We start from the raw sequence: 25,283 nt of genomic DNA, 5'->3' as shown, positions 1-25,283 counted from the left end.
GCAGCTCTTCCCGCGACCTTAGTTGACAGGTCCTTGCTTTGAGCTGTTTACAATAGGGGGGAGACGGACTTCCTTTTTTTCAGCTCCCCCGCTCGTGCCAAATCCAAAGCCAAATATATTGTAATCCAATTTTCAAATTACTCACGGGTTGTTGTTCTTGCTTTTAAGTCCAAATTTAATAGGAAGAAGTCAGCGCTGACCGAAGAATGGCTTGCGGCTTCGCTCGGCAGGGGAAGCGAAGGACTCACAGCACCACGCCACTCCCTGGCACCCGATCCGTAGCCTTTAAAAAGGCTCCTTCACGAGTCAGGAGGGCGCTTATGGTGCCCGCCGAGTCACCATGTCCACGGGCTCCGTGCCCGTGGTTTTTATGGGTCCCCGTGTCGCCGGCACGGCAAGACCCAACCCCCTGCTAAGCCGATTCCCTCCGGAGCTCGGAGGGAATCCGCCATTAGCCAGTCGCGCCAACCCGGAAGTCCCAGCCCTCGCAATTTTAAATTCTTCTTGTTTCAATTCCGACTTCCAAAACTCTGCAAATTCTTGTGTCAAAAAATCTATCAGGGTGCCCTTCTCCAATTCAGGTACAGCTCTGTTTCGTCTGTTTTTCCTTCAATTCAATCATAGACAAAGTCAGTTTATGGTCTTCAATTTGTTTCTGTAGGTCTGGAACCTTCTCTGTTTCCAATTGCGTTACCTTAAATTCCACAGCGGCAGCTTTTTCCTGGGTCAAGGTGGATTCCTGCAACAATTTCTGAATAGATTCTGTATTAGAGTTGACCTTCTGCCCCAGACTGCTTAACATTTCTGTGTTTAAATCAATTTTTTTTAGTTGCAGTATCGACCTTCTTATTTGTCTCCTCGACCCTCTTATTAGTCTCTTCAACCCTTGTACTGAGTTGCTGCAAAGTTTCATTAATCTTAGTTAATGCATTCGCTAAAACATCTTCTGAAGACATTCCACTAGACTTAGGTTGTGTTGGTACTGTCACAGATGAAGTAGTAAGGCCAGCTGTTGATTGCCTTCGCTGCCCCAAGGTCTTCCCAGACCTCGTTTTTCTGACTAGGGATGACAAGTCTACTTTCTCTTTACCATTTGCCATAACACTTAAACAATAGAAGAGCCAAGGTCAGTCTCAGATACACAGTTCCTGTTTACCAGTGGAAAATTCTCCTTGTGGCAATTTCTAAAGGTCCCTCTAGGTGGAAACAGTTGCAATAGTCCAGAAAAAAGTAGCTTTTCTTCTTATTTTTTGTTGTTGTTTTTTTTCTTAAAACTCCACCCGGGAGAAATAAACAGTTCCAATTTTGTTACCTTCCAGTTGCTTTCTCTAAAGACTAGTCACAATGTATCTCTCTTGCTGTCAAAAAGCCTTCTCTTGACAGCTAGCACGCAGTTTAAAAAGCAACAGTCTTTTTTCACTGGCAGACCGCTCCCAAGTTTGAGCAGTGGATTTTAAGTTCTTTCCCTCTCTCTTGCAGGTTTGTACAGTCCAAAACCACAACCCCCTTCCTTCCCTGCTTCCCGGGAAGGGGATTCAGAGGTTTATCGAGTTAGAAAACAGTCCTTTTCAAGTTTAGTTCCAAAGCTTTAGCTTAAAAGTCTCTTTGCTTTGATCTATCTACAAAGCGGAAGGCGGACTTCCTGTTTAGACCTCCCCGCTTCGGCATCCAATTGAGTCTTCCCCCCCCCCTTCTTTTTCAATTAAATCCAATTTCCCCTACTCACGGGTAGTTGCTTTTGTGGTCAAATTGTCCCAGGAAAAAGTCAGCGCTCTCCAGCAACGGTTACGCGGCTTCGCTCCGTGAAAGAAGCAATTGACTCACAGCACCGCGCCGCTCACCCGCTCCGCTCTGAAGCCCGTAAATGGGTTTCCTTGCGAGTTGGGGGGCGCAAAAGGTGCCCGCCGAGTCCCACATTCACAGGCTTTACCCGCCTGTGATTCCTATAGGATCCCCGCTTCGCCGTAGCGGTGCAGACCCGGTTTCCACGGAGCCGATCCCCTCCAAGATCAGAGGAAATCCGCCATTAGCTGATGGCGCCGACCCGGATGTCCCAAGCCAGGCGATCTCTCTGCAGGCTTCTGTTGCTGCAATGTATTCTGCGTCTGTAGCCATTGTTGTCTGGCAACTGCTTCGAATCCTGCTGATTCTTCAGGACATCAGTAGCCATCGGTGTAGCAACTGGATGTGCGTCTTGCATCTGCATGTGCTCAATTAGCTCGTGGATCTTCTGTCTTTGGCTGAGAAGAAATGAGCCGTCCTCTTCTCTTTCCACCTGGATTCCAAGGTAGTACTGGACATCTCCTAGCTCCTTGACCTCCACCTCTTTGCTAAGGTGTTTTACTATCTGTGTATAGTCTTTCTCACTTGCTGTGGCAATAATCAGGTCATCGACAAAAGCTAAAATATATGAGAATTGTCCATTATTTGACTTACTGTACAAGCACTTGCCAGCGTCGCCTTGCTTGTACCCAAGTTGCATCAGCATTTTATGCAACTTCTGGTTCCAGGCTCTAGCAGCCTGTTTAAGTCCATAAAGTTCTTTCTGGAGTTTGCACACTAAATGTGCCTCATGTGGTTTCACAAAATCTTTGGGCTGTTTCATATAAATTTCCTCAGAAATCTGCCCATGTAGAAAAGCAGTAGCAATGTCTATGTGTTTCACCCTCATTTTCTTGGAGGCTGCAATGCTTAAAAGCATTCTTATGCTGCTGTACCTCACGGTTGGTGCAAAAACTTCATCATAGTCTTCACCAAAACGCTGTGAAAATCCCTGTGCTACAAGTCTAGCTTTGTAGCGCTGCACTTCTCCTTCTGACCCCTTCTTAACCTTGAAAACCCATTTACTGCCAATGGCCTTCTTACCGGGAGGCAGCTCAGTGAGTGTCCAGGTCTTGTTCTGATGCAGTGCATCCATCTCCTCCTGCACGGCCTTCCTCCAGAGACTGGCTTCTGCAGCTGGCATCTCCTGTATCTCTTCCCAAGTGGAAGGTAGGACAACCGTAATGGTGGGACACCTTTGTTGGTTCTGGACGAGCGCCTGACCTCTGGTTCTGCGACCGCATCAGCTTCCTCATCCTCCTCCAATGCAGGCATGTCCCCATCTGAGTCCTCCTCTTCGTCTCTGGTGCCGCCAGGGTTCTGGTCCTCTGCGTCTTCTGGTGCATCGCCTGTAGGGGGCGCTGTAACACTCGAAGGCAGATCATTACTTTGTGGGGTCTCAAAAGGGAAATATACAAACTCTTGAGTATATTCTGACTCATCGGAAGAGTCCACAACAGTGTTCTTTTTTAAAAATATATATATTAATTTTTTCCTTTACAAAATAAGTCCAAACCACCATGTTTACAAATTTCCAATTTTTGAACTTCCACCAGCACCTCCATCAATCATCCATTTTTCCTATGTTCACACATTTTCTATATATAATATTGCCAGTTTAGTATTATCCTTCCATCTCTGTTTCTTTTTTACAATATACCTTGTACTATCACAAAACCTCCTTAAAACCCACTAGCGTTGTCTGTTCATCACATATAATTTTCAGATAACCCGTGAACTTTCCCCAGTCCTTGATGAATTTGTGATCACAACAGTGTTCTTAGTGTCTACTTTTCCATATTCATCAAAATAAACCGCATGGTATGCATTTGTCTTACCAGTTTGTAAGTCCATAATTCTGTATCCTTTACCTCCAGAGGCATATCCCACAAGGATACCTGCTTTTGCCCTGGAGTCAAGCTTGTGTCTGTGTTCCTTGGGCACGTGGAAGTAACACGGACTTCCAAACACACATATGTGCGACAGACTGGGAGCTTTCCCATGCCAAAGTTCAAATGGTGTGCGCTCTGCTCCTTTTGTTGGCAGTCTATTCTGCAAATAGACCAACGTGTACACTCCTTCGGCCCACAGCTTCTGTGGCAAACATGCATCCTTTAGCATGCACCTTGTCATATCCATAATGGATCTAATCTTTCTCTCAGCTATGGCATTCTGCTGTGGTGTGTAAGGAATTGTGGTTACGTGTGCAATTCCTTCCTTGGCCAGGAGAGCCTACATTTCATTTGAGCAGAACTCACCTCCATTGTCGCTCATTAGCACAGCTGGAGCTCTCTGGAATTTGTTCTTGACCATGGCAATGTACTCCTGGAGCTTGTCCACTGTCTCACTCTTCTCTTTGAGGAAATATACAACACAAAATCTTGAAAAGTCATCCAGAAATATTAAAATATATCTATTCTTTCCCAGTGAGGGAACATTCATAGGTCCACATATGTCAGTGTGCACTATGTCAAGCACTTTGTTGCTTCTTTGTTCTGCACAACGTGGAAATGAAGGTTTTACAGCCTTCTCAGTAATACAGCTTAAGCACTTTGCTGGAGCTTTGTTGCTCTGCTTTACCTGCAAACCTCTTACAAGTTCTCTTTTCTGTAGATCCAGAATGACATTGGTGTCTCTATGTCCAAGCCTTCTGTGCCATAGATCAAGATCTGCCTCATCCTTCTGGATGGAATTTGCCACTTTTGCAGACTGGTTCTCTGAAAGATCAAGCTCATATACACCATTTATTAGCTTTGCTTGAGCAACCACTTTGCCATTTTTAGTCACCTTGCATTCTCCATTTCCAAATGTGATCTGGAAACTTTTCTTGTCCAAAGTGGACACGCTGATTAAATTGCAGCTCAGCTCTGGTACGTATAAAACTCTAGAGATTGTGTTCTCAATGCATTCATTGTTTATATTGCATTTCAGACTCATGGAACCTGCACCTTTTGCTTTAACAATGTTGCCATCTGCAACCTCAATTTCATATCCTTCTTCATCATTTATCTCATTTATCTCATTAAAATAGTCCTTTTTATATGAAAAGTGTGAACTGACACCTGAATCTAAAATCCATTTATTACGTTTATTTTCACGATTCTGGACAGCTAAATTCCTTTCTTGCAGTAGCCATGTGCATTCACATTTCCCCTTCTTTTCCCCTTTTGGCTGAAAGGGGTGGGGTTTCTTTGCTTTAGGAGCGCTGCAATTCTTTGCAATGTGTCCTTCTTTGTTACAATTGAAACAAATCACCTTCTTAGGCATCTCTTTCGACTTTGTAAATTGCCTAGATGCATAACTGCTGTCTTTGCTTCTAGCATTTCTCACTGGAGATTCAGCTCTATCTCTGCATTCTTCTTTTAAATAACCAATCAAATCTTTAAAAGTCAGACCTTGTCTATGATCCATCAAACTTACAAATGCGCTAAAGCGTGGTCCAAGTGATGATAACAAAAATGCTATCTTTGTATCTTCATCAAAAGCTTTGGGAGTCAGATCAATGCTTTGAATAATCTCAGTAAACTTGTTGATGTGCTCTGTGAATTCCTCTTTTGAATTCATCCTCAATCTGGTTAATTTACACACCAAGTTTCTGAAGCAGTTTATGCTAGATTCTCCATACACGCGCTCAATATCTCTTAAGATTTGAGACGCATCATCTGTACTATTTATTAATGATAGCTGCTCATCACGAAGTCCACTCAAAATTATGTGTCTAGCTTCGCTGTTCATGCGTTTCCAACCACTTATCTTGGCTAAAGCTTCACCAGATGATCCTGTAGGCTGAGGCTTTAAAGCTTCCAAAATGTGCTTATAATCTAAACATGCTATCAAGCGCTGCTTCCAGTGTATGAAATTGTGTTCATTCAGCACAGGCATTCCTAGCTTTGCATCACTATCAAAAGCTGCTCTAGCCATCTTAAAATCCAAAATTTGAAAATTCTTCAAAATTTCAAAATTTCAAAATTTCTCAAAATTTTAAAATCAAAATCTCAAAAATCTCAAAATACAAAACAGTCCTTCACTGCCTTGGGTCACTGTGAACTCTGAGGGAAGGGGGGGGGGGTTGCTTAATCCCCACTGCACAATGGAACAAAGGACCATGTGCTTACCAGGAAGTTAACTCAGAAAAATACTACTCAACTTAAAATTACAATCCAATGCAATCCTTCAGAAATACGCAGAAATATGCAATACTGGGCCCATAAACAGGTTCGCTAGAACCTCTATAATAATTACTCTGGTAATTTCCGCCTTTTGATCCCTCTTAAAATACAAGACACAACACAGTCTTTATAAAAGTATAAAAGAGTTTACTCACATTCTGTTCACAATATGATCCTAGAAGGCAGACAGGCTTAAAAAGGTAAAATACATTTAGAATCTATCTATAGGAAGATAGTCCTTTCCTCCTCTCTTGGCTGAGAGCCAAGAGGGCATCCTGCTTCTTCGAAAGATGAAGATGAGAGAGGCAAGAGGCAAGAGAGAGAGATGGCTGCCTGCCCTGTGCTTTTATCATTTACCTGCACAGGTGAGGCCACACCCACCTCTGGTCACATGCGGAGGAAGTCCGTCCCAGGACGTTTACCTGCTTGCTGGACTGACATCCCTCCCCATGTTCTAACATGTACACTCTAGGAATGTTGTCATTGACTGCTCCTGTGTTTACATCCCACAGTCCCCCCACCAGTTCCCTGGCTCTGAGCCTTCTTCCCTTGGGGGATCCCCAGTTGGTGCCACCTGCCACTCCTATCTGCATCCAGCCGGCCCAGGACAGCAAGCAATGAACAGAGCTGGTAGACATCCCAGTACCTTGCATCTTCTAGGTGCAGCTGGTGCTCATCTTTGTCAGGAAGGACCAGCTCAGCCGCATCAAGGAAGTGATGAGGGAGACAGTGGCCACAGGCATCATGGGGAAGATGGGGAGTAGACCCTGACAGCGGAATTCCCTACGTCGATCTTTCTGTCTGTCTGTCTATCTGTTTTTCTAATCTCTGCCAACCAGTTCCCCCTCTTTCCTGCTTGCTCACTAACAGCCATCTTTGCTCCGCCCCTGCAGGGTAACAAGGGGTGTGTGGCCGTGAGGCTTGTCTGCAACAATACCAGCTTCTGCATGGTCAATTCCCACCTTGCTGCCCACGTGGAAGACTTTGAGCGCCGAAACCAGGATTACAAGGATATCTGTGCCCAGATGAGCTTCCTGCCCCCTGACCAGGGTCTGCCGCAGCTGACAATCATGAAACACGAGTGCGTTTCGAGGGCTTGGAGGGAGAGAGCCTTGGCTGATGTAACTTGCTGGTCTCCGCTATCTGGAGAAGCAAATTGAGTCATGTTTCTGTAACTTTCCTGCCTGTGTGTAGCTCAGGGTAGGCAGCATTTGTTGTTGTTTAGTCGTTTAGTCGTGTCCGCCTCTTCGTGACCCCCTGGACCAGAGCACGCCAGGCCCTCCTGTTTTCCAATGCCTCCCGCAGTTTGGTCAAACTCATCCTGGTAGCTTCGAGAACACTGTCCCACCATCTCGTCCTCTGTCGTCCCCTTCTCCTTGTGCCCTCCATCTTTCCCAACATCAGAGTCTTTTCTCTTTTTTTAAGAAATATTTATTAAAGTTTTACAAAACCATAAGTACAAAAATACATGAAAAAATAAAAAATAAAAATAAAAATACAACATACAAAAGACAAAAGACAAAAAGAAAATAAGAAAAAATTAAAAACAAATCTGTTTTTTATAACTTTAAACTCATTTGCTTGTTTCCTTGACCTCTTCTCACCTCCCCTTTTTGTATCCCCTTTACATAATCAAACCAGCAAATCCTTACCCTCATTCATTGTCTTATCTCTATATCTTAACATATTATAACTCTTTATTTCCAACCATTATCAATTCATTTTTGCATATTCTTAATAACTTTGTTGTTAATGCCACTTATTTTCAATCCAACATCATTTTAACATTCGTTTAATTTTACAGTGTTTCTGCAAATAGTCTTTAAATTTCTTCCAGTCTTCTTCCACCAACTCTTCTCCCAGGTCTCGGATTCTGCCAGTCATTCCGGCCAATTCCATATAGTCCATCACCTTCATCTGCCACTCTTCCAGGGTGGGTAAATCTTGTGTCTTCCAATACTTTGCAATAAGTATTCTTGCTGCTGTTGTTGCATACATGAAAAAAGCTCTATCCTTCTTTGGCACCAATTGGCCGACTATGCCCAGGAGGAAGGCCTCTGGTTTCTTCAGGAAGGTATATTTAAATACCTTTTTCATTTCATTATAGATCATCTCCCAGAAAGCCTTAATCCTTGGGCACGTCCACCAAAGGTGAGAGAATGTACCTTCATTTTCTTTACATTTCCAACATTTATTGTCGGGCAAATGATATATTTTTGCAAGCTTGACTGGTGTCATGTACCACCTGTATATCATTTTCATAATATTCTCTCTCAATGCATTACATGCCATGCCATAAATTTCATACCGGTGGTCCACAATTGTTCCCAGTCAGCAAACATAATGTTATGACCAGTGTCTTGTGCCCATTTAATCATAGCAGATTTAACCGTTTCATCCTGCGTATTCCATTTTAACAGCAAGTTATACATTCTTGAAAGTATCTTAGTTTTGGGATCTAACAGTTCTGTTTCCAATTTCGATTTTTCCACCTGGAAGCCATTTTTTTGGTCCAAATTATAGGCCTCTCTTATTTGGTAATAATGAAGCCAGTCTCGCACTTTATCTTTTAATTTCTCAAAACTCTGCAATTTCAATTTGTCTCCTTCTTGTTCCAATATTTCCCAATATTGCGGCCATTTGGCCTCCATATTGAGTTTTTTCTGAGCCTTTGCTTCCATTGGTGACAACCACCTTGGGGTTTTATTTTCCAGTAAGTCTTTGTATCTTATCCAGACATTAAACAATGCTTTCCTGACAATATGGTTTTTAAATGCTTTATGTGCTTTAACCTTGTCGTACCACAAATATGCATGCCGCCCAAAAACATTGTTGAAACCTTCTAAGTCCAAAATGTCTGTGTTCTCAAGAAGCAGCCAATCTCTCAACCAGCAGAATGCTGCTGATTCATAGTAAAGTTTAAGGTCTGGCAGGGCAAATCCACCTCTTTCCTTTGCGTCAGTTAGTATTTTAAATTTTATTCTGGGCTTCTTGCCCTGCCCTGCCAGACAAATCTAGAAATGTCTTTCTGCCACTTCTTGAAACAGTCCATCTTGTCCAGAATTTGCAATGACTGAAACAAAAATAACATTTTTGGCAATACATTCATCCATCAGAGTCTTTTCCAGGGAGTCTTCTCTTCTCATAGAATCATAGAGTTGGAAGAGACCACAAGGGCCATCGAGTCCAACCCCCCTGCCAAGCAGGAAACACCATGAGAGCACTCCTGACATATGGCTGTCAAGCCTCTGCTTAAAGACCTCCAAAGAAGGAGACTCCACCACACTCCTTGGCAGCAAATTCCACTGTCGAACAGCTCTTACTGTCAGGAAGTTCTTCCTAATGTTTAGGTGGAATCTTCTTTCTTGTAGTTTGGATCCATTGGCCACTCATGAGGTGGCCAAAGCCTTGGAGCCTCAGCTTCAGGATCTGTCCTTCCAGTGAGCACTCAGGGCTGATTTCCTTCAGAATGGAGAGGTTTGATCTTCTTGCAGTCCTTGGGACTCTCAAGAGTCTCCTCCGGCACCAGAATTCAAAAGCATCAATTCTTTGGTGATCAGCCTTCTTTATGGCAGGCAGCATTGTGCTCTCCAAATGTTGATTGACCAAAATTCCCATAATTGCTAAGAATTGGCCTTGCTGACGGGCTCATGAGAGTTCCACTTCAGCAACACCAGGAGGGTGCAGTGTCGGCGATCCCTGCTGCTGCAGCTGCACCACTAAGGTTTCTACTAGAGCAGCCAGGAGAGAGCAACATAAACCGAGTGGCAGAGATGTATTAGATGAGATCATAGCAAATGGGGGCAACTTCTCCAGTGATCGGGGTGGGAGTTGCAGTTTGTTAAGGGCAGTAACGCGAAAGCAGAGCGGCCATTTTGCATGGAGAAGGTTCCCGGCTCAGTCACCAGTGTGTGCAGCTAGGGCTGGGCATGATCTCTGCCTGAAAGCTGCTGCCAGTCCATGTAGTCCGTCCTGAGCTTGATGGGTCAATGGTCTGCCTCAATATAAGGTCGCTTCCTATGTTCCTGTGTACTACAGCAGGGTTTGGAGGGCCACAAGCGCCCTGCCCATGAATTCAAGAACCAGGGGAAATTCTAAAAGTCTTTGCTGAAAGGACATCAAAGCAGGGGCCAGGTGAACCTCTTTGGGAGATTATTCTGAAAGGTCGGGTGCCATGACTGAAAAGGCCCTGCCATGCTTGAAAGAGCAGGAGTTCCCTGGGAAAGGGATTCTAGTCAGTGGAGAGGCAGTGCAAACATGAGTGGGCCTTCTTCTGGTACCCTTTCCCCAAACCTTGAAACACTTGAAAGGCCAAATGGGATGCTCTGAATTGGGCCTGGAAGCAGTTCAAGAGCCAGTCTAGTTCACAGAGCACTAGCCTAATATGATCATACTGCCCAATCCTAGTTATCAGTCTTACTACATATTGCAGGAAGTGGCAGCAGGCTGCCCCCCGCCCCCCGACCCCGTGAGCTAGCCTGTAGCTGTGGTTGCTTTGCTTTTTTCCAGCATTGTCATCTGATCACTAAAAATGAGCTTCAGAGACTTCTGACCTACGACCAGGTGAGAGGCATCTTTGTGTTATATGTGGTGGTTTAGGATATTGCCCTGTTTATTTCCTTTGTCTGGGATACCCCAGCCTCGGCTAGAGGAGTTAGGAGCAAAGTGTAGCTATAACATAGGATGACTGCGACTTCTACAAATGCTTTTTAAGGTTGCAGGTTTGTGCAACCTGAATTAGAAGCAAGTCCCAATTAAGTTGGAGGGTTGCCTTGGAATAAGTAGGACTGCTCTGCAGTTTCCCAGTTAGAGGGCTTTCCTAGCTCAGCACACGCTCCAGATGTTGTTGGACTCCCATCAGCCCCAGCATAGCTGCTGTCCAGCAATATCTAAAGGTCTAAGGTTTCCTGCTCTAGGTTTTGCATCTGTCTGGAAAATCTGCGTTGCTCACATGTTCTTATCAGCAGAGACTTCCATTAAGTCCAATTAAATTGCTGGTGCTTTTTGTTTTACATTTTTCTCTCCAAGGTTTGTGTGTTCATCATGTTGACGACCTTTCTCCCACTTGGCATAAGGATCATTGGTATTTTGTGTTGAAACAGAGGCCTGATTGCTGCACCTTACGGTGGATTTAAACTCTGTGAGCGTAGTCATGCCTTAGCCCTTTGAGAAGGATGCTGCAAGGAAGGCAAGGGGGGGCAGCCTCAGACTTCCAACATATGCAAAACCATCATACAACATTAAAAACTTCCCTAAAGGCTGTATAGTTACTTATCTCCTTGACATCTGACGGGAGGGTGTCCCACAGGGCAGGTGCCACTACTCAGAAGGCCCTCTGCCTGGTTCCCTGTAACTTCGCTTCTCACAGTGAGGAAAAGGCCAGAAGGCCCTCGGTGCTGGACCCTGATGCCTGGGCTGAACAATGGGGATGGAGACACTCTTTCAGGGCTGAGGCCATTTAGGGCTTTAAAGGTTGGCGCCAACACTGAGAATTGTGCTCAGAAACGTCCTGGGAGCCAACGTAGGATGCAAAAGGGTGGTTTTGCAGTTGCTCATAGTGTCGGGGGTGTATTCTGGTGGTTGTTACCAGTTTGTATGGATTATTGGTACATATAACATTGTCTGTTGGAGGTATGGCTAACCTGTGGTCTGCCAGATGTTACTGAGCTGCAGTTCCTGTTGGCTCCAGCCATCATGGCCAGTAATCAGGGATGATGGGAATTGTAGTTCTGCAGCATTGTGAGGGCCACGTGTCTGCTACTCCTGAGTTAGAGGATTTTCCTGTCGTGTGATGCAGCAAAGTAATTTAAGATGACATGGGGCAAAAATGCACAAGCATCCTGTACCTTTAAGAATTGGGTATAAGATAGGATCTCAGCAGGTATACCCCTTTTGTGCACTTGGCTAACCTACTAGTAGGGACGCGGGTGGCGCTGTGGGTTAAACCACAGAGCCTAGGGCTTGCCGATCAGAAGGTCGGCGGTTCGAATCCCCGCGACGGGGTGAGCTCCCCTTGCTCTGTCCCTGCTCCTGCCCACCTAGCAGTTCGAAAGCACGTCCAAGTGCAAGTAGATCAATAGGTACCGCTCTGGCGGGAAGGTAAACGCTGTTTCTGTGTGCTGTTCTGGTTCACCAGAAGCGGCTTAGTCATGCTGGCCACATGACCCGGAAGCTGCACGCCGGCTCCCTTGGCCAATAACGCGAGATGAGCGCCGCAACCCCAGTCGGTCACGACTGGACCTAATGGTCAGGGGTCCCTTTACCTTTACCTTTAACCTACTAGTACTTCACCTTGGTCTTTCAGCACAACAGTGGCTGTTAATAGACTCCATTGTCAGGCAACAGGGGGTCTTCTGCTTCTCTGCTGATAAGCGATTTCTTTTTGGCTTTAGCTAAACATTCAGCGTACCCAAAAGACAGCTTTTGCTGATTTCACAGAGGGAGAGATCAAGTTCATCCCGACGTACAAATTCGACTCTAAAACAGATCCTGCTTGATAGTTGAGCCTTTGTAAGTAAGTCCTCTCAATCATTCTTCTGCAAGGCTTGTTTGTTTTTCCTAGTCTGCTGAGATGCTAGTAGTGTCCTGCCTTTCCATCCTCCTGAGCAGGCTAGTAAAACATATATTTTAAACATGGCTTTCTGCTAAGCAAGCTGTTGGAGGAGGGCTAGAGTTGAGGGCTGGACGGACTTCCTTTCCTCTGCAGCCAGAATGGACACCAAGCCAGGGAGGAAGAGAGAGATCCAGCTCTCCTTCACCTGCTCACTTTGCTTGCATGGAATTCCCGGTTGCCAAAGGCTGCTAGGCGAGTTGTGAAATGCAAGGCTGTGATATGTTGTCTTCCTCAAGCCATCCCTGCTCAAAGTCTCTGGAAATGTTTTGGCTCCTTTTCCACAAGCAGCCTTTCCCCCACATTTGTCCTGATAACCAGCATCCTCTGTTTCATGGCGTGTTTAAGCAGAGAATCCTGTTTGTGTCAAGGAAGTCTGGGAATGAGACTTGGTGCTCTCTCAAGATGAGTCTGCCAGGGCATAAGAGCATGAGAGCAGCCCTGCTGGATCAGGCCATTGGTCCATCTGGCCCAGCATCCTGTTCTCACATTGGCCAATGAGATGCCTCTCGGGGAGCCCACAAACAGGACCTGAGTGCAACAGCACGCTCCCCTCCTCCAAGCCATACTGCTTCTCTTGGTGGAGTATGTTCTCTGGCCATTATGGCTAGTAGCCATTGAGCCTCACCATCCAGGATGTGGCATATTCTTGTGGTTCTTGACAACTGTCAGAAGCCACCTAGGCCTGCTAGTTTCATTGCTCTTGCTGTGGTAATGGGGAAATCAAAAGGACAGGCGGAACATGTAGTGACGAAGCCAGAAAACGGCAGGCTCCTTTGGGCAGCATTTCAGGTGCCAGAAAGGGTCTTTTGGATCACTGAAAAAATAGTGTCTGAACAAGAATAACGGGGCCCCTTGCTTTGGGGAAGGATCATCATTTGGTGGTGTGCCATATGCTTTGTATGCAGAGTCTCAAGTTGAAAGGCACCTCCACCTGAAAAAGGATTGGGCCACAGAGAGCTGCTGCCAGCCAGAGGAGACTTAATTAATGAATTGTGGGGTTGGAAGGGATCACGAGGGTCATCTAGTCCAACCCCCTGCAATGTAGGAATCCAAACTGGGGGAGGTCAGAAATTCATTCTGACCTGGTAGAAGGCAGCTTTTGATTTCCTGATAACTCTCTCCATGAGGCAAAATGCCTGCACACCTGCAAGGTCCGCCCCTTCAGAAGTTGGACTCCCAAGCCCCATCATCTCCAGCTCTTGACCGTGGTCAAGATCACAGGCCGTGTGTGGAGTCAAAGTTTGACTGTGTGAGCCTTGTGTGTTGCCTCAGCCAGTCCAACTGTCTCCTTGCAGTGGGAAGTGCCGTGTGCCAGCATGGTGTGAGCCAATCCTCTGGAGAGGAGGCAGCGTGAATCAGCTCAGCTACCGAAGCCACATGGAATTGAAAAGGAGCGACCACAAGCCCGCCAGCTCCCTCTTCCTCACAGGGGTAACACCTGCCCTGGCCAGGGCTATCGTCTATTCAGGCTTTTTAGTTGCCTGCTATGTGGCACCTCCTCGAATCTGGGCAGGCCCTGACCAACAACCAGGCCCCTTTCCACAGAGCTCCTCCTTGGCCAATGACTTCCGGTGCAAGGAGTGGGCAGGTTTTGGCTCTGTTAAATCCCTAGGCTTCCATTCTCCACTGTTCTGAGTACACACTGCTCCTGCAGGCATGGCAGACCACATGGGCTGAACTGTATACCTTAACCGTTGGCTCCATTCATGCAATGGAGCTTCTGTGGTACTTGGCTTGGAGCATTTGGCTTCAGCCCATTGGCTCTGGAAGTCACAGCCGCTGCCATCCTATAGCCCCAACAAACGTGCTCTGCCCCCCCCCCCCGATAGGTGAAGGTTGTGGATGACGGACGGTACCGGAAAGTGTTTGAGGATATTGTTCAGTTGATGGACAGGATGGAGAACGAATTCCTTCCCTCCCTGGAGGGAGGTAAGGACGAATAGGATCCTCTCCAATCCCTTAAAGAGGGTTTGTTGCAAAAAGACCAGGGGGGAAAGAAGCCCTTGGCCCATCTAGCTCAGTCTTGAGCGGTTCCCCAGGATTTCCGTGGGATCTCTCCCAGCCCTACCTGGAGATGCTGGGGATAGAACCTGGGACCTTTGCATGCAAGGCAGATGCCCTTCCACTGAGCGGCAGCCTCTTCCTCTTCCTCGCAGGCAAAGACTCCAGGGGTAGCCAGCGTGGTGCCCTCCAGATGCTGGACTACAACTCCCATCATCCCCAGCCAACATGGCCAGTGGCAAGTGCAGCAATATCTGGAGAGCCCCACGTGGACCTGTTGCATGTGCAGTCCCCTAAATGAGAGGCCAGGGCCAAGGACAAACTTCCCCCTGGAGCACGTTTCCTTGCCTCTGCTGAAGGCAAACACTCTCTTTCCTCCCCCCCCCCCCCGTTTTGCTCTGCAGTTTCCGTTTGAGAATGTGAAGTTCCGGCAGCTGCAGAAGGAGAGGTTCCAGATCACAAACAACGGGCAGGTCACCCTCCACTTCTCCTTTATCCCCAAGCTCAGTGACAGCCAGTATTGGAAGCCATGGCTTCGCGCTGAGCCCTGCGAGGGATACTTGGAGCCCAGCGCGTCTCTCTCTGGAATCAGAGAACTGTAGAGTTGGAAAGGGACCCCAAGGCTCATCTAGGGAAGGCCTTCCTTTTCCCCTCCTCTTCCCAACCCTCCTCCCTCAAACCTTGGGAGTTTGGTAGAGCAGGGGAGGCTTAACATTTGTGGGCTGCATTGCCCCATGCTCAAGCCTCCAAGGGCCACACGTCAAAGCAGCTGTGCCCAAAGTGAAAAAGTGTGTGTGACCAGCTTTAAACAAAGACACACACACAAATGAATTGAAGCCAAGCAATGCTGGAGGGTCCCCAAACACCTTTTGGCATTGCAGGGAACCAGTGAGAGCAGTCCGTCCAAAAATTACTTTTCAAAAATAATAATCGTATTTTTATGTTGTGGAGGCACAAAAATATCTTGGGGAACATACAGAACTAGCCAAACTTTTATTTTTTTTTTATAATATTTTTTATTGAGTTTGTAAAATACAGAAAAAAGAATAAAGAACATATTATAAGAGTAAAGTAGAAAGGTTACAAGTTTTCTTGTTCTTTTTTCCAAATCTACTGGACTTCCCCACATCCTCCCAACCCTGCATTCTCTGTAATACATAACATCAGCAATTTGTTACCTTATTTCATTACTTGCTGTATCCTTCGTTTTATCATGTTACCCAATTTCAAATGTGTTATAACCCAAATCATGTACATTTTCATTTAAACACAATAAAGTTATTTCATTATTCTATCTCAGACTTCTTGTGCCTTAATTTTCATTTCTTTAGTTTAACCTTACTGAAGCTAGAGTTTCCTAAAAGATGCATTTTTTAACATTCATACAGCTTATAGTGTTTTTCCAGATAGTCCTTAAATTTTTTCCAGTCCTCCTCGATTGTTTCTTCTCCCAGGTCTCGGATTCTGCCAGTCATTTCGGCCAGTTCCATGTAGTCCATCAACTGCGTGTGCCATTCCTCCAGTGTGGGTAAATCTTGTGTCTTCCAATGCTTTGCAATCAGGATCCTTGCTGCTGTAGTAGCGTACATAAAAAAAGTTCTGTCCTTCTTAAGCACTCTCTGGTCCACCATGCCCAGGAGGAAGGCCTCTGGTTTCTTAGGTAAGGTAAATCTAAGTACCTTTTAAAGTTCATTATGAATCATCTCCCAAAAGGCCTTCACTTTCGGGCAGGTCCACCAGAGGTGAAAGAATGTCCCTTCCGCCTCTTTACATTTCCAACATTTATTATCAGACAGGTGATATATCTTAGCAAGCTTGACTGGGGTCATGTACCACCGGTATATCATTTTCATAATGTTTTCCTTCAAGGCACTGCATGCCGTAAATTTCATTCTGGTGTTCCATAACCTTTTCCAGTCTTCAAACATAATGTTATGCCCCAAATCCTGCGCCCACTTTATCATGGCGGATTTAACTGTCTCATCCTGGGTATTCCATTTAAGCAGCAGGTTATACATTCTCGAAAGTAGTTTACTTTTTGGTTCTAACAGTTCTGTCTCTAGTTTCGATTTTTCCACCTGGAATCCAACCTTCTTATCTACTTTAAAAACTTCTTGAATTTGTGCATAATGCAACCAATCTCGCACCTTGTTTTTTAATTTTTCCAAGCTCTGCAACCTCCAATTGTCTCCAATCTTTTCAATTATTTCCCCATATTTAGGCCAATTGGCCTCCATGTTAGGTCTCTTACGTGCCTTGGCCTCCACCGGTGAGAGCCACCTCGGAGTCTTACTCTCCAATAAGTCTTTATATTTTGTCCAGACCGTTAAAATTGCTCTCCTAACAATGTGGTTTTTAAACAATTTGTGCACTTTAACCTTGTCATACCACAAATATGCATGCCACCCAAAAGCACTGTCAAACCCTTCCAAATCTAGGACATCAGTGTTTTCCAGTAAAATCCAATCTTTCAACCAGCAGAAGGCTGCAGATTCATAATATAACCTCAAGTCTGGCAGGGCAAATCCCCCTCTTTCTTTCGCATCAGTTAATATTTTAAACTTTATTCGGGGCTTTTTGCCCTGCCAAACAAACTTAGAAATATCCTTCTGCCACTTTCCAAAACATTCCACCTTGTCCACGATCTGTAGGGTCTGAAACAAAAATAACATTTTTGGCAATACATTCATCTTTATAGCTGCTATTCGGCCCAACAAGGAAAGTTTCAATCTTGACCACGTTTCCAAATCTCTTTTGATTTCTGACCAACATTTCTCGTAGTTGTCTTTAAACAAATTCAAATTTTTGGAGGTCAGATACACCCCTAGGTATTTTACTTTTTTTTTTTTTTAAACATTTTTTTATTGCTTTTTAAAAATACAGAAATACAGAAAAAAGAATAAAGAGTGGTTATAAGAAAAAAAGATATAAATAACAAATTTCCATATTCTTTTTCCATCTAACCTATAGGACTTCCCCACATCCTCCGAACCCTGCGTTCTCTGTCTTATAAAGCATCAGCAATTTGTTAACTTATTTCAAAACTTATTGTAACTTCCATTTTATCATGTTCCCTATTTTCAATTTTACTATCGCTCAATTCTTATATATTTTATATTAAACACAATAAAGTTATTTCATTATTTTACCTCTGAATTCTTGTGTCTTAATTTTCATTTCATTAACTTACATTTGCTGAAGCTAGAATTTCCTGAAAGGTGCATTTTTTTAACATTCATACAGCTTATAGTGTTTTTTCAAATAGTCCTTAAACTTTTCCCAGTCCTCCTCAGTTGTTTCTTCTCCCACGTCTCGGATTCTGCCAGTCATTTCAGCCAGTTCCATATGGTCCATCAACTGCGATTGCCATTCCTCCAGCGTGGGTAAATCTTGTGTCTTCCAGTATTTTGCAATCAGGATCCTTGCTGCTGTGGTAGCATACATGAAAAAGGTTCTGTCCTTCTTAAGCACTCTCTGGTCCACCATGCCCAGAAGGAAGGCCTCTGGTTTTTTAGGTAAGGTAAATCTCAATACCTTTTTTAGTTCATTATGGATCATTTCCCAGAAGGCCTTCACTTTCGGGCAGGTCCACCAGAGATGAAAGAATGTCCCTTCCGCCTCTCCACATTTCCAACATTTGTTGTCAGACAGATGATATATCTTGGCTAACTTGACTGGGGTCATGTACCACCGGTATACCATTTTCATAATATTTTCCTTCAAGGCAGTGCATGCCGTGAATTTCAAACCGGTGTTCCATAACCTTTCCCAGTCTGCAAACATAATGTTATGCCCCACATCCTGAGCCCATTTTATCATAGCGGATTTGACTGTCTCATCCTGTGTATTCCACTTGAGCAGCAAGTTATACATTCTCGAAAGTAGTTTACTTTTTGGCTATAACAATTCAGTCTCTAGTTTCGATTTTTCCACCTGGAATCCAACTTTTTTATCTATTTTAAATACCTCTTGAATTTGCGCATAGTGCAGCCAATCTCGTACCTTAGTTTTCAATTTCTCCAAGCTTAGCAACCTCCAATTGTCTCCAGTTTTTTCAATTATTTCCCAATATTTAGGCCAATGGGCCTCCATGTTGGGTCTCTTACGTGCCTTGGCCTCCACCGGTGAGAGCCACCTCGGAGTTTTACTCTCCAATAAGTCTTTGTATTTTATCCAGACCCTCCAAATTGCTCTTCTGACAATATGGTTTTTAAACAATTTGTGCACTTTGTCCTTGTCATACCACAAATATGCATGCCACCCAAACGCATTGTCAAACCCTTCCAGATCCAGGACGTCAGTGTTCTCCAATAAAATCCAATCTTTCAACCAGCAGAAGGCTGCAGATTCATAATATAGCCTCAAGTCTGGCAGGGCAAATCCCCCTCTTTCTTTCGCATCAGTTAATATTTTGAACTTTATTCGGGGCTTTTTGCCCTGCCAAACAAACTTAGAAATATCCTTCTGCCACTTTCCAAAACATTCCACCTTGTCCACGATCTGTAGGGCCTGAAACAAAAATAACATTTTCGGCAATACATTCATCTTTACAGCAGCTATTCGGCCTAACAAGGAAAGTTTCAATCTTAACCATATTTCCAAGTCTCTTTTGATTTCTGACCAGCATTTCTCATAATTATCTTTAAACAAATTCAAATTTTTGGAGGTCAAGTACACCCCTAGGTATTTTACTTTTTTAACCACATTCAGCTCCGTTTCTTTGGAGAACTCATCTGTTTCTGTAACTGTCAAATTTTTTGCTAAAACCTTGGTTTTTTGCTTATTTAACTTAAACCCCGCCACCCGACCAAAATCAGAAATTAATTCTAACACTCTTTTAGTGCTGGAGACTGGTTCCTGAAGTGTTAATACCAAGTCATCTGCAAATGCTTTCAATTTATATTGTTTCACTCCGACCTCAATTCCCTGGACCAACCGGTCCTTTCTAATCATATTTAGCAACACCTCCAGCACTGAAATGAACAATAGGGGGGATAGAGGGCACCCCTGGCGTGTCCCTTTTTCAATTTTAAACTCCTCTGTCACCACATTGTTTACTATCAATTTAGCTTTTTGTTCTGTATAGATTGCTTCTATACCATTTTCGAACCCCCGCCCCACTCCCATCCCTTCCAAATTTTTCTTCATAAACATCCAAGAAACATTATCAAAGGCCTTCTCTGCATCAACAAAAATCAAAACCGCTCTGGTGTTCAGATTTGTTTGTAGAAGTTCCAAAATGTCAATAATGTTTCTTGTGTTATCAAACAAATGCCTACCAGGGAGAAAGCCAGCCTGGTCCTTGTGAATCACTTCATTTAGTACTTTTTTAAGTCTATTTGCCAAAATATCTGCAAAAATTTTATAATCCACATTTAGGAGTGAAATGGGGCGGTAGTTCTTAAGTTGGGTCTTTTCAGTCTCTGATTTAGGTATCAATGTGATGAAAGCTTCTTTCCACGTTTCCGGTGCCTTCCTTCCCTCCATTATCTGGTTGCAAACCTCCATCAAAGGTTGTATCAAATAGTCCTTTAAAACTTTATAATATTTGGAGGTTAGGCCGTCCGGGCCTGGGGACTTGCCAAGTTGAAGATTTTGAATGGCACTTTCAATTTCTTGCTGTGTAATATTACAGTTCAGGTTTGTTCTCATTTCCAGGGGTATTTTTTGTAATCCATTAGTTTTAAGAAATTGATCCACCTCTGAGGCTTTTTGCGGCCCTTGTGTGTAAAGTTCTTTGAAGTACCTCTGGAAGCACTTTCTGATTTCCTCGGGTTTCTGAACCATTCTCCCTTCGATCTCTAGATTTGTAACCGTATTAAGCTTTTGTCTCTTTTTCAACTGCCAAGCTAGCAGTTTCCCACACTTATTCGCCGATTCGAAGGATCTTTGTTTCATTTGTTTAATTTTCCATTCCACCTCTTGGTTTATCAGTTTTGAATATTGCGCCTGGAAGAATTTCACTTCTCTTAACACGTCCTTCGACTTAGGCCTAGATCTTAATTTTTTCTCTCCTTCTCTTATTTTCTCCAATATCTTCTCCTTCTTTTCATTCCAGAGCCTTTTCTTAATCGTGTTTTGTTGTATTAGAAACCCTCTCATGACTGCCTTACTTGCGTCCCAGATTGTTCTTTTTTCCACAGTAGTATTCAAATTTATCTCAAAATAGTCCTTTAAAGTTTTTTGGGCCTTCTTCACAATCTCCTGATCTCTTAATAAAGTGTCATTCATTTTCCATCTAAAAGAACCGGTTGTGTTAAGTCTCAATTCCACTTTCAAAGCACTATGGTCGGAGCAGGTTTTTGGGCAGATTTCCACTTTTCTAGTCTTAGGTGCCAGTCCTCTAGTTGTCCAGATTTGGTCGATTCGTGTCCATGTCAGATGAGCTTCAGAAAAGAAAGTCCCTTCTTTCCCTAGAGGGTTCTTAACCCTCCAAATGTCGACTAAGTCCATATTGTCTGTCATTTCAAAAAAAGTTTTGGGTAGTCTGCCGTCTTTCGATATGTTGGCACTTTGTGACTTATCCATATTTACAGACACAACCCCATTCATATCACCCAGCATAATGATGTTACTATAGTCCAAATAATCCAGCATAGTCTCATGCAGCTTCCTGAAGAATTCCGACTTTCCCTCATTTGGAGCATATATTCCTAATATCAAAATTTTTTCTCCTTGTGTCTGTATTTCAATCGCCAAAATTCGGCCATATTCATCTTTGAATAAAAATTTCGGTGACAGGCTCTCCTTTGCGTAAATCACCACTCCTCTCTTCTTAACTTTGTCCGAAGAAATAAATTCTTGGCCTAGTCTTTTGTTAATTAACACTTTTCTATGGAGCCTTGTCACATGTGTTTCCTGTAGGCAGATAACGTCCAGTTGTTCCTTTTTCAAAATGTGAAAGACTTTCCTTCTTTTTTCCGGGGAGTTTCCGCCATTTATGTTCCAACTAAGAAGCTGTAGAGACATCCTGAATCAATTGACGGGTTCTACAATGGGGTATCTAAGCTTCCTCCCGATCCCGGGGGAGGTAATGCTGGTCCTGATCCTGGTGGTATAACTCTTGGAGATGGTCCCGGTGGTGGTGGAGGCCAAGAAGCTGCAGCTCCTTTTTGCAGGTCCTCCTCGTGGTCGTGTAGGAACTTCTGCTGGTCTTCAGGTGATTTAATCTTTATTTTCCTTCCTTTGTAAATAAATGAAAGTCCTTGTGGAAACTCCCACCTGTAAGGAATTCCGTTGTGTCTCAACAATTTGGTCAAATCTATATAGGTAGTCCTAAGTTCCAAGAGATATTTGGGTATATCTCTGTAAATTTCGGCCCTTTTGCCTTCTATCTCCAAAGATTTCTTAAAATGTAGGCCTAATATCTTATCCCTTTCTTCTCTTGATCTCAGAGCAACCAAGCAGTCTCTGGGCTTGTCTTTCTTTACTGATTTTCCCAGTCTAAAGGCTGTCACAATTTTAAAGTCCTTTTCTTCCTCAATTCCCCAGAATTTGGAGAACAAAAGTGTCAAAAATCCCTCTAAATTATTTTGTTCCAATTCCGGGATAGCCCTTATCCTGAGATTACTATCTTTACTTTTCAATTCAACCAATGCCAGGTAGGCTTGTTGTTCCCCTACCTGCCTTGTCAGAGGTCTTACCTCTCCTTTAATTTCATCCACCTTTAAGTTCGCCTGTTCTGCTTTTTGGTTGGCTTCCACAGCTAATTTGTAGTTTTCTGCCGTAGCTCCTTGCAATTTCTCAATTGCCTGAGTGTGCTGCGAAACCTGTTCAGTTAATTTGCCAATAGAGGATGTAGCTTGGTCAATCTTTGATGTTTGATTGTCCACTTTTTGGTTTAAAACTGCCAATTGTTCCAAAATTTGTTTTAAAACTGTTTCAGATCCTCCAGTTGCCATGTCTTCTGCAGCAGGCTGCACTAGTTCCACCTCCTGTGCTGTCAGCACAGTTGGGACAGATGATCTGCGGTGATGAGTTAAAGTTGTTTGCAAAAGTTGCCCAGATTTTTTCTCTTTTTCTTTATCTTTAGCTTTAGCTGCTCTTGTTCTCCCTGTGCCGCTCATTCCACACCTGCCTCTGTTCAAGGTCAAATGGTCTTTTGTCCCATGGGAAAAACAAGTCCCAAATATAAACAAAAAGAACCACAGAAAGTTTCAATAAAGCTCAGTTCCCATGCCACTATATTTCCACAGTCCTATAGGGGGAGTATTTCAAAGTTTCAAAAAAGAAAGGAACTATTTTCCGCCATTGAAGTTCCTCAATTCCCCATATTGAGTTTTGTAATTCCCAAACACAAAAGGAAGGTTTCCAGAACTTCTAATCTCTTAAAATCCAGCCATAAAGTATCGATACAGGTCCATGCAACAATGTTTAATGTTAGTATCTCAGTCTATGCAACAATTTCGATCTCTGCAACAATGTCGTCAGTTTGACAGCAGTTTGACAGTTCTTTTTCTATGCACTGGCAGCCCGGTGACGGGGTTATCTCTTTCAGCCCCGTTTAGCCCAGAAATTGGAGGATAGTTCTAAAGAATAAAAGTCTATACAACACACAGTTCTTTCCTTTTTATCTTCAAAATGCAGAGTCTCTCAATGCACCCTTTCTTCCACTTTTACAATCCCTTTTTAAATACTTCAGCTCGTTTCCGAGCCCTTGCTTTGATCTAATTAGCAGAGTCGGGAGGCGGACTTCCTGTTACTCGCCTCCCGCTTTCAGCCGAATTTCTTCAATTTAAGTTAGAAAATTTAGGTCCCTTACTCACGGGTATGTTGCTCCAATTCCGATAATTTCAAGAAGAAAGGTCAGCGCTCATCAGCAGCAGCAGCGCGGCTTTGCTTCCACGAAAAGAGCGATGAACTCACAGCGCCGCTCCCCCTTTCACGTTCCGGAGCCTCTTACGAGGCTCCTTCCCCGCTTCTGGGGGGGCTCCAGGCGCCCGCCGAGTCCCACGGCCGCAGGCTCGCTCTGCCTGTGGTTTTTCTTAATGGGTCTCCGCTTTGCCGCAGCGGATGACCCTTTTTCGCGGAGCCCCTCTTCACAACGCAAAGAGGACCGCCATTGCTGTTTCGCGCCGCCTCCGGAAGTCCGGTATTTTACTTTTTTAACCACATTTAATTCTGTTTCTTTCAGGAACTCATCTGTTTCTGCAGTTGTCAAATTTTTTGCTAAAACCTTAGTTTTTTGCTTGTTCAACTTGAATCCCGCCACCCGACCAAAATCAGAAATTAATTCTAGCACTCTTTTAGTACTAGAGACTGGCTCCTGTAATGTTAATACCAGGTCATCTGCAAATGCTTTCAATTTGTATTGTTTCACTCCGACCTCAATTCCCTGTACCAACCGGTCCTTTCTAATCATATTCAATAGCACCTCCAGAACTGAAATAAACAATAGAGGGGATAGAGGGCACCCCTGTCGTGTCCCTTTTTCAATTTTAAACTCCTCTGTCACCACATTGTTTACTATCAATTTAGCTTTTTGTTCTGAATATATTGCTTCTATTCCATTTTCAAACCCCCGCCCCACTCCCATCCCTTCCAAATTTTTCTTCATAAACATCCAAGAAATGTTGTCAAAGGCTTTCTCCGCATCGATAAAGATTAACACCGCTCTAGTGTTAAGCTTTGTTTGTAAAAGTTCCAAAATGTCGATGATGTTTCTTGTGTTGTCAAACAAATGCCTACTTTTAAAAACTCAATGAAATGTAAACTAAAAAAGAAAGTTACATTGGGGGCGCAAAAATCCTTTCCCTTTTGATATTCTTTTGTTAGGATCACTTTCTCTCACCCCCCAGTATCCTGTCACCATCTTCTGTGCAGCTGCTGCTTTGGAGGACTAGAGAGGAAAGTGGGGTGGGGGTGGGAACTGAGTCGCTTCTTCTCCTAATTCTTGAAGTTAAGGTTTGCCCCATACACCTGTGAGAACAGGATGCTGTACTAGATGGGCCATTGGCCTGATCCAGCAGCCTCCTATTCTTCACCGTCTTCACTTTTAATTTACAGACAAGCCAACTTGGCTGTGCCAAAGAGTGTATCTACCTGACCTCCTCCCGTTTTAGGTGAGACGGTGGACATTTCCCTGGATGTGTACGTCAGCAAGGAAGAGAAGATTGAGGCTATCTTTGTCCTTCACCTTGACCCTGGCAAGGACTATTTCCTCACCATCGGTGGGAGCTACCTACCAAGCTGCTTCGGGACCTCCTTGGAAGCCTTGTGCTGGATGTCTACCCTTCCCACTCTGCTTGCCTGCTTGGAAAACAGCTGCTCTTCCACTCAGCAATGTGGAGCTGGGGGTCCTCCGCTGCATTCAGCTTCAGCTTCTGTAGCTGTGCATCCGCTTCCTGTGTGCTGTTCATGCCCTTTGTTTGCCTTGACTGATGTACCTCATCCCATTTGGAATGGCCCTTGAGAAAGGATGGTCTGCCTATAGTCAGCAGCTTAACACCTTGTTGTTTGTTAAAAACTTGAATAAAAAGCATGCTTAAAATAAAACAGGAAAGATGAAATTTTGCTGGCTTCTTGAGAAAAGAATAATGCCTCATTATTTGTATCTGCTTTTAAATGTTGTTTCTCTTCTCTTTGTAATGAGTTTTACTGGGTCTGGGGTCATTTTAAGTTGCTTACCTTCACTAAAATATATAAATCTACTCGACTGGAAACTTTTATTATCCAAATTC

The 25,283-nt window shown here is 44.0% G+C and overlaps 1 protein-coding gene across 1 annotated transcript; it reads left to right on the top strand.

Moving 5' to 3' along the window:
• Nucleotides 1-340: 340 nt before the first annotated feature.
• LOC310836064 (inositol polyphosphate 5-phosphatase OCRL-like) lies at nt 341-25,015 on the top strand (the record flags this gene model as incomplete). The annotated part of the gene is made up of 9 exons (XM_083720992.1): nt 341-394; nt 6,651-6,750; nt 6,861-7,111; nt 10,500-10,553; nt 12,383-12,486; nt 13,899-14,034; nt 14,433-14,543; nt 15,009-15,174; nt 24,666-25,015. The coding sequence occupies 9 exons, from the start codon at nt 341-343 to the stop codon at nt 25,013-25,015; spliced, it is 1,326 nt and encodes a 441-aa protein (XP_083577118.1).
• Nucleotides 25,016-25,283: the final 268 nt, after the last annotated feature.

The sequence above is a fragment of the Podarcis gaigeae genome, assembly GCF_964106915.1.
Source record: "Podarcis gaigeae genome assembly, chromosome: W".
Lineage (NCBI taxonomy): Eukaryota > Metazoa > Chordata > Lepidosauria > Squamata > Lacertidae > Podarcis > Podarcis gaigeae.
The sequence above is the reverse complement of the archived record's forward strand: the minus strand, read 5'-3'. Positions and strand labels throughout refer to the sequence as shown.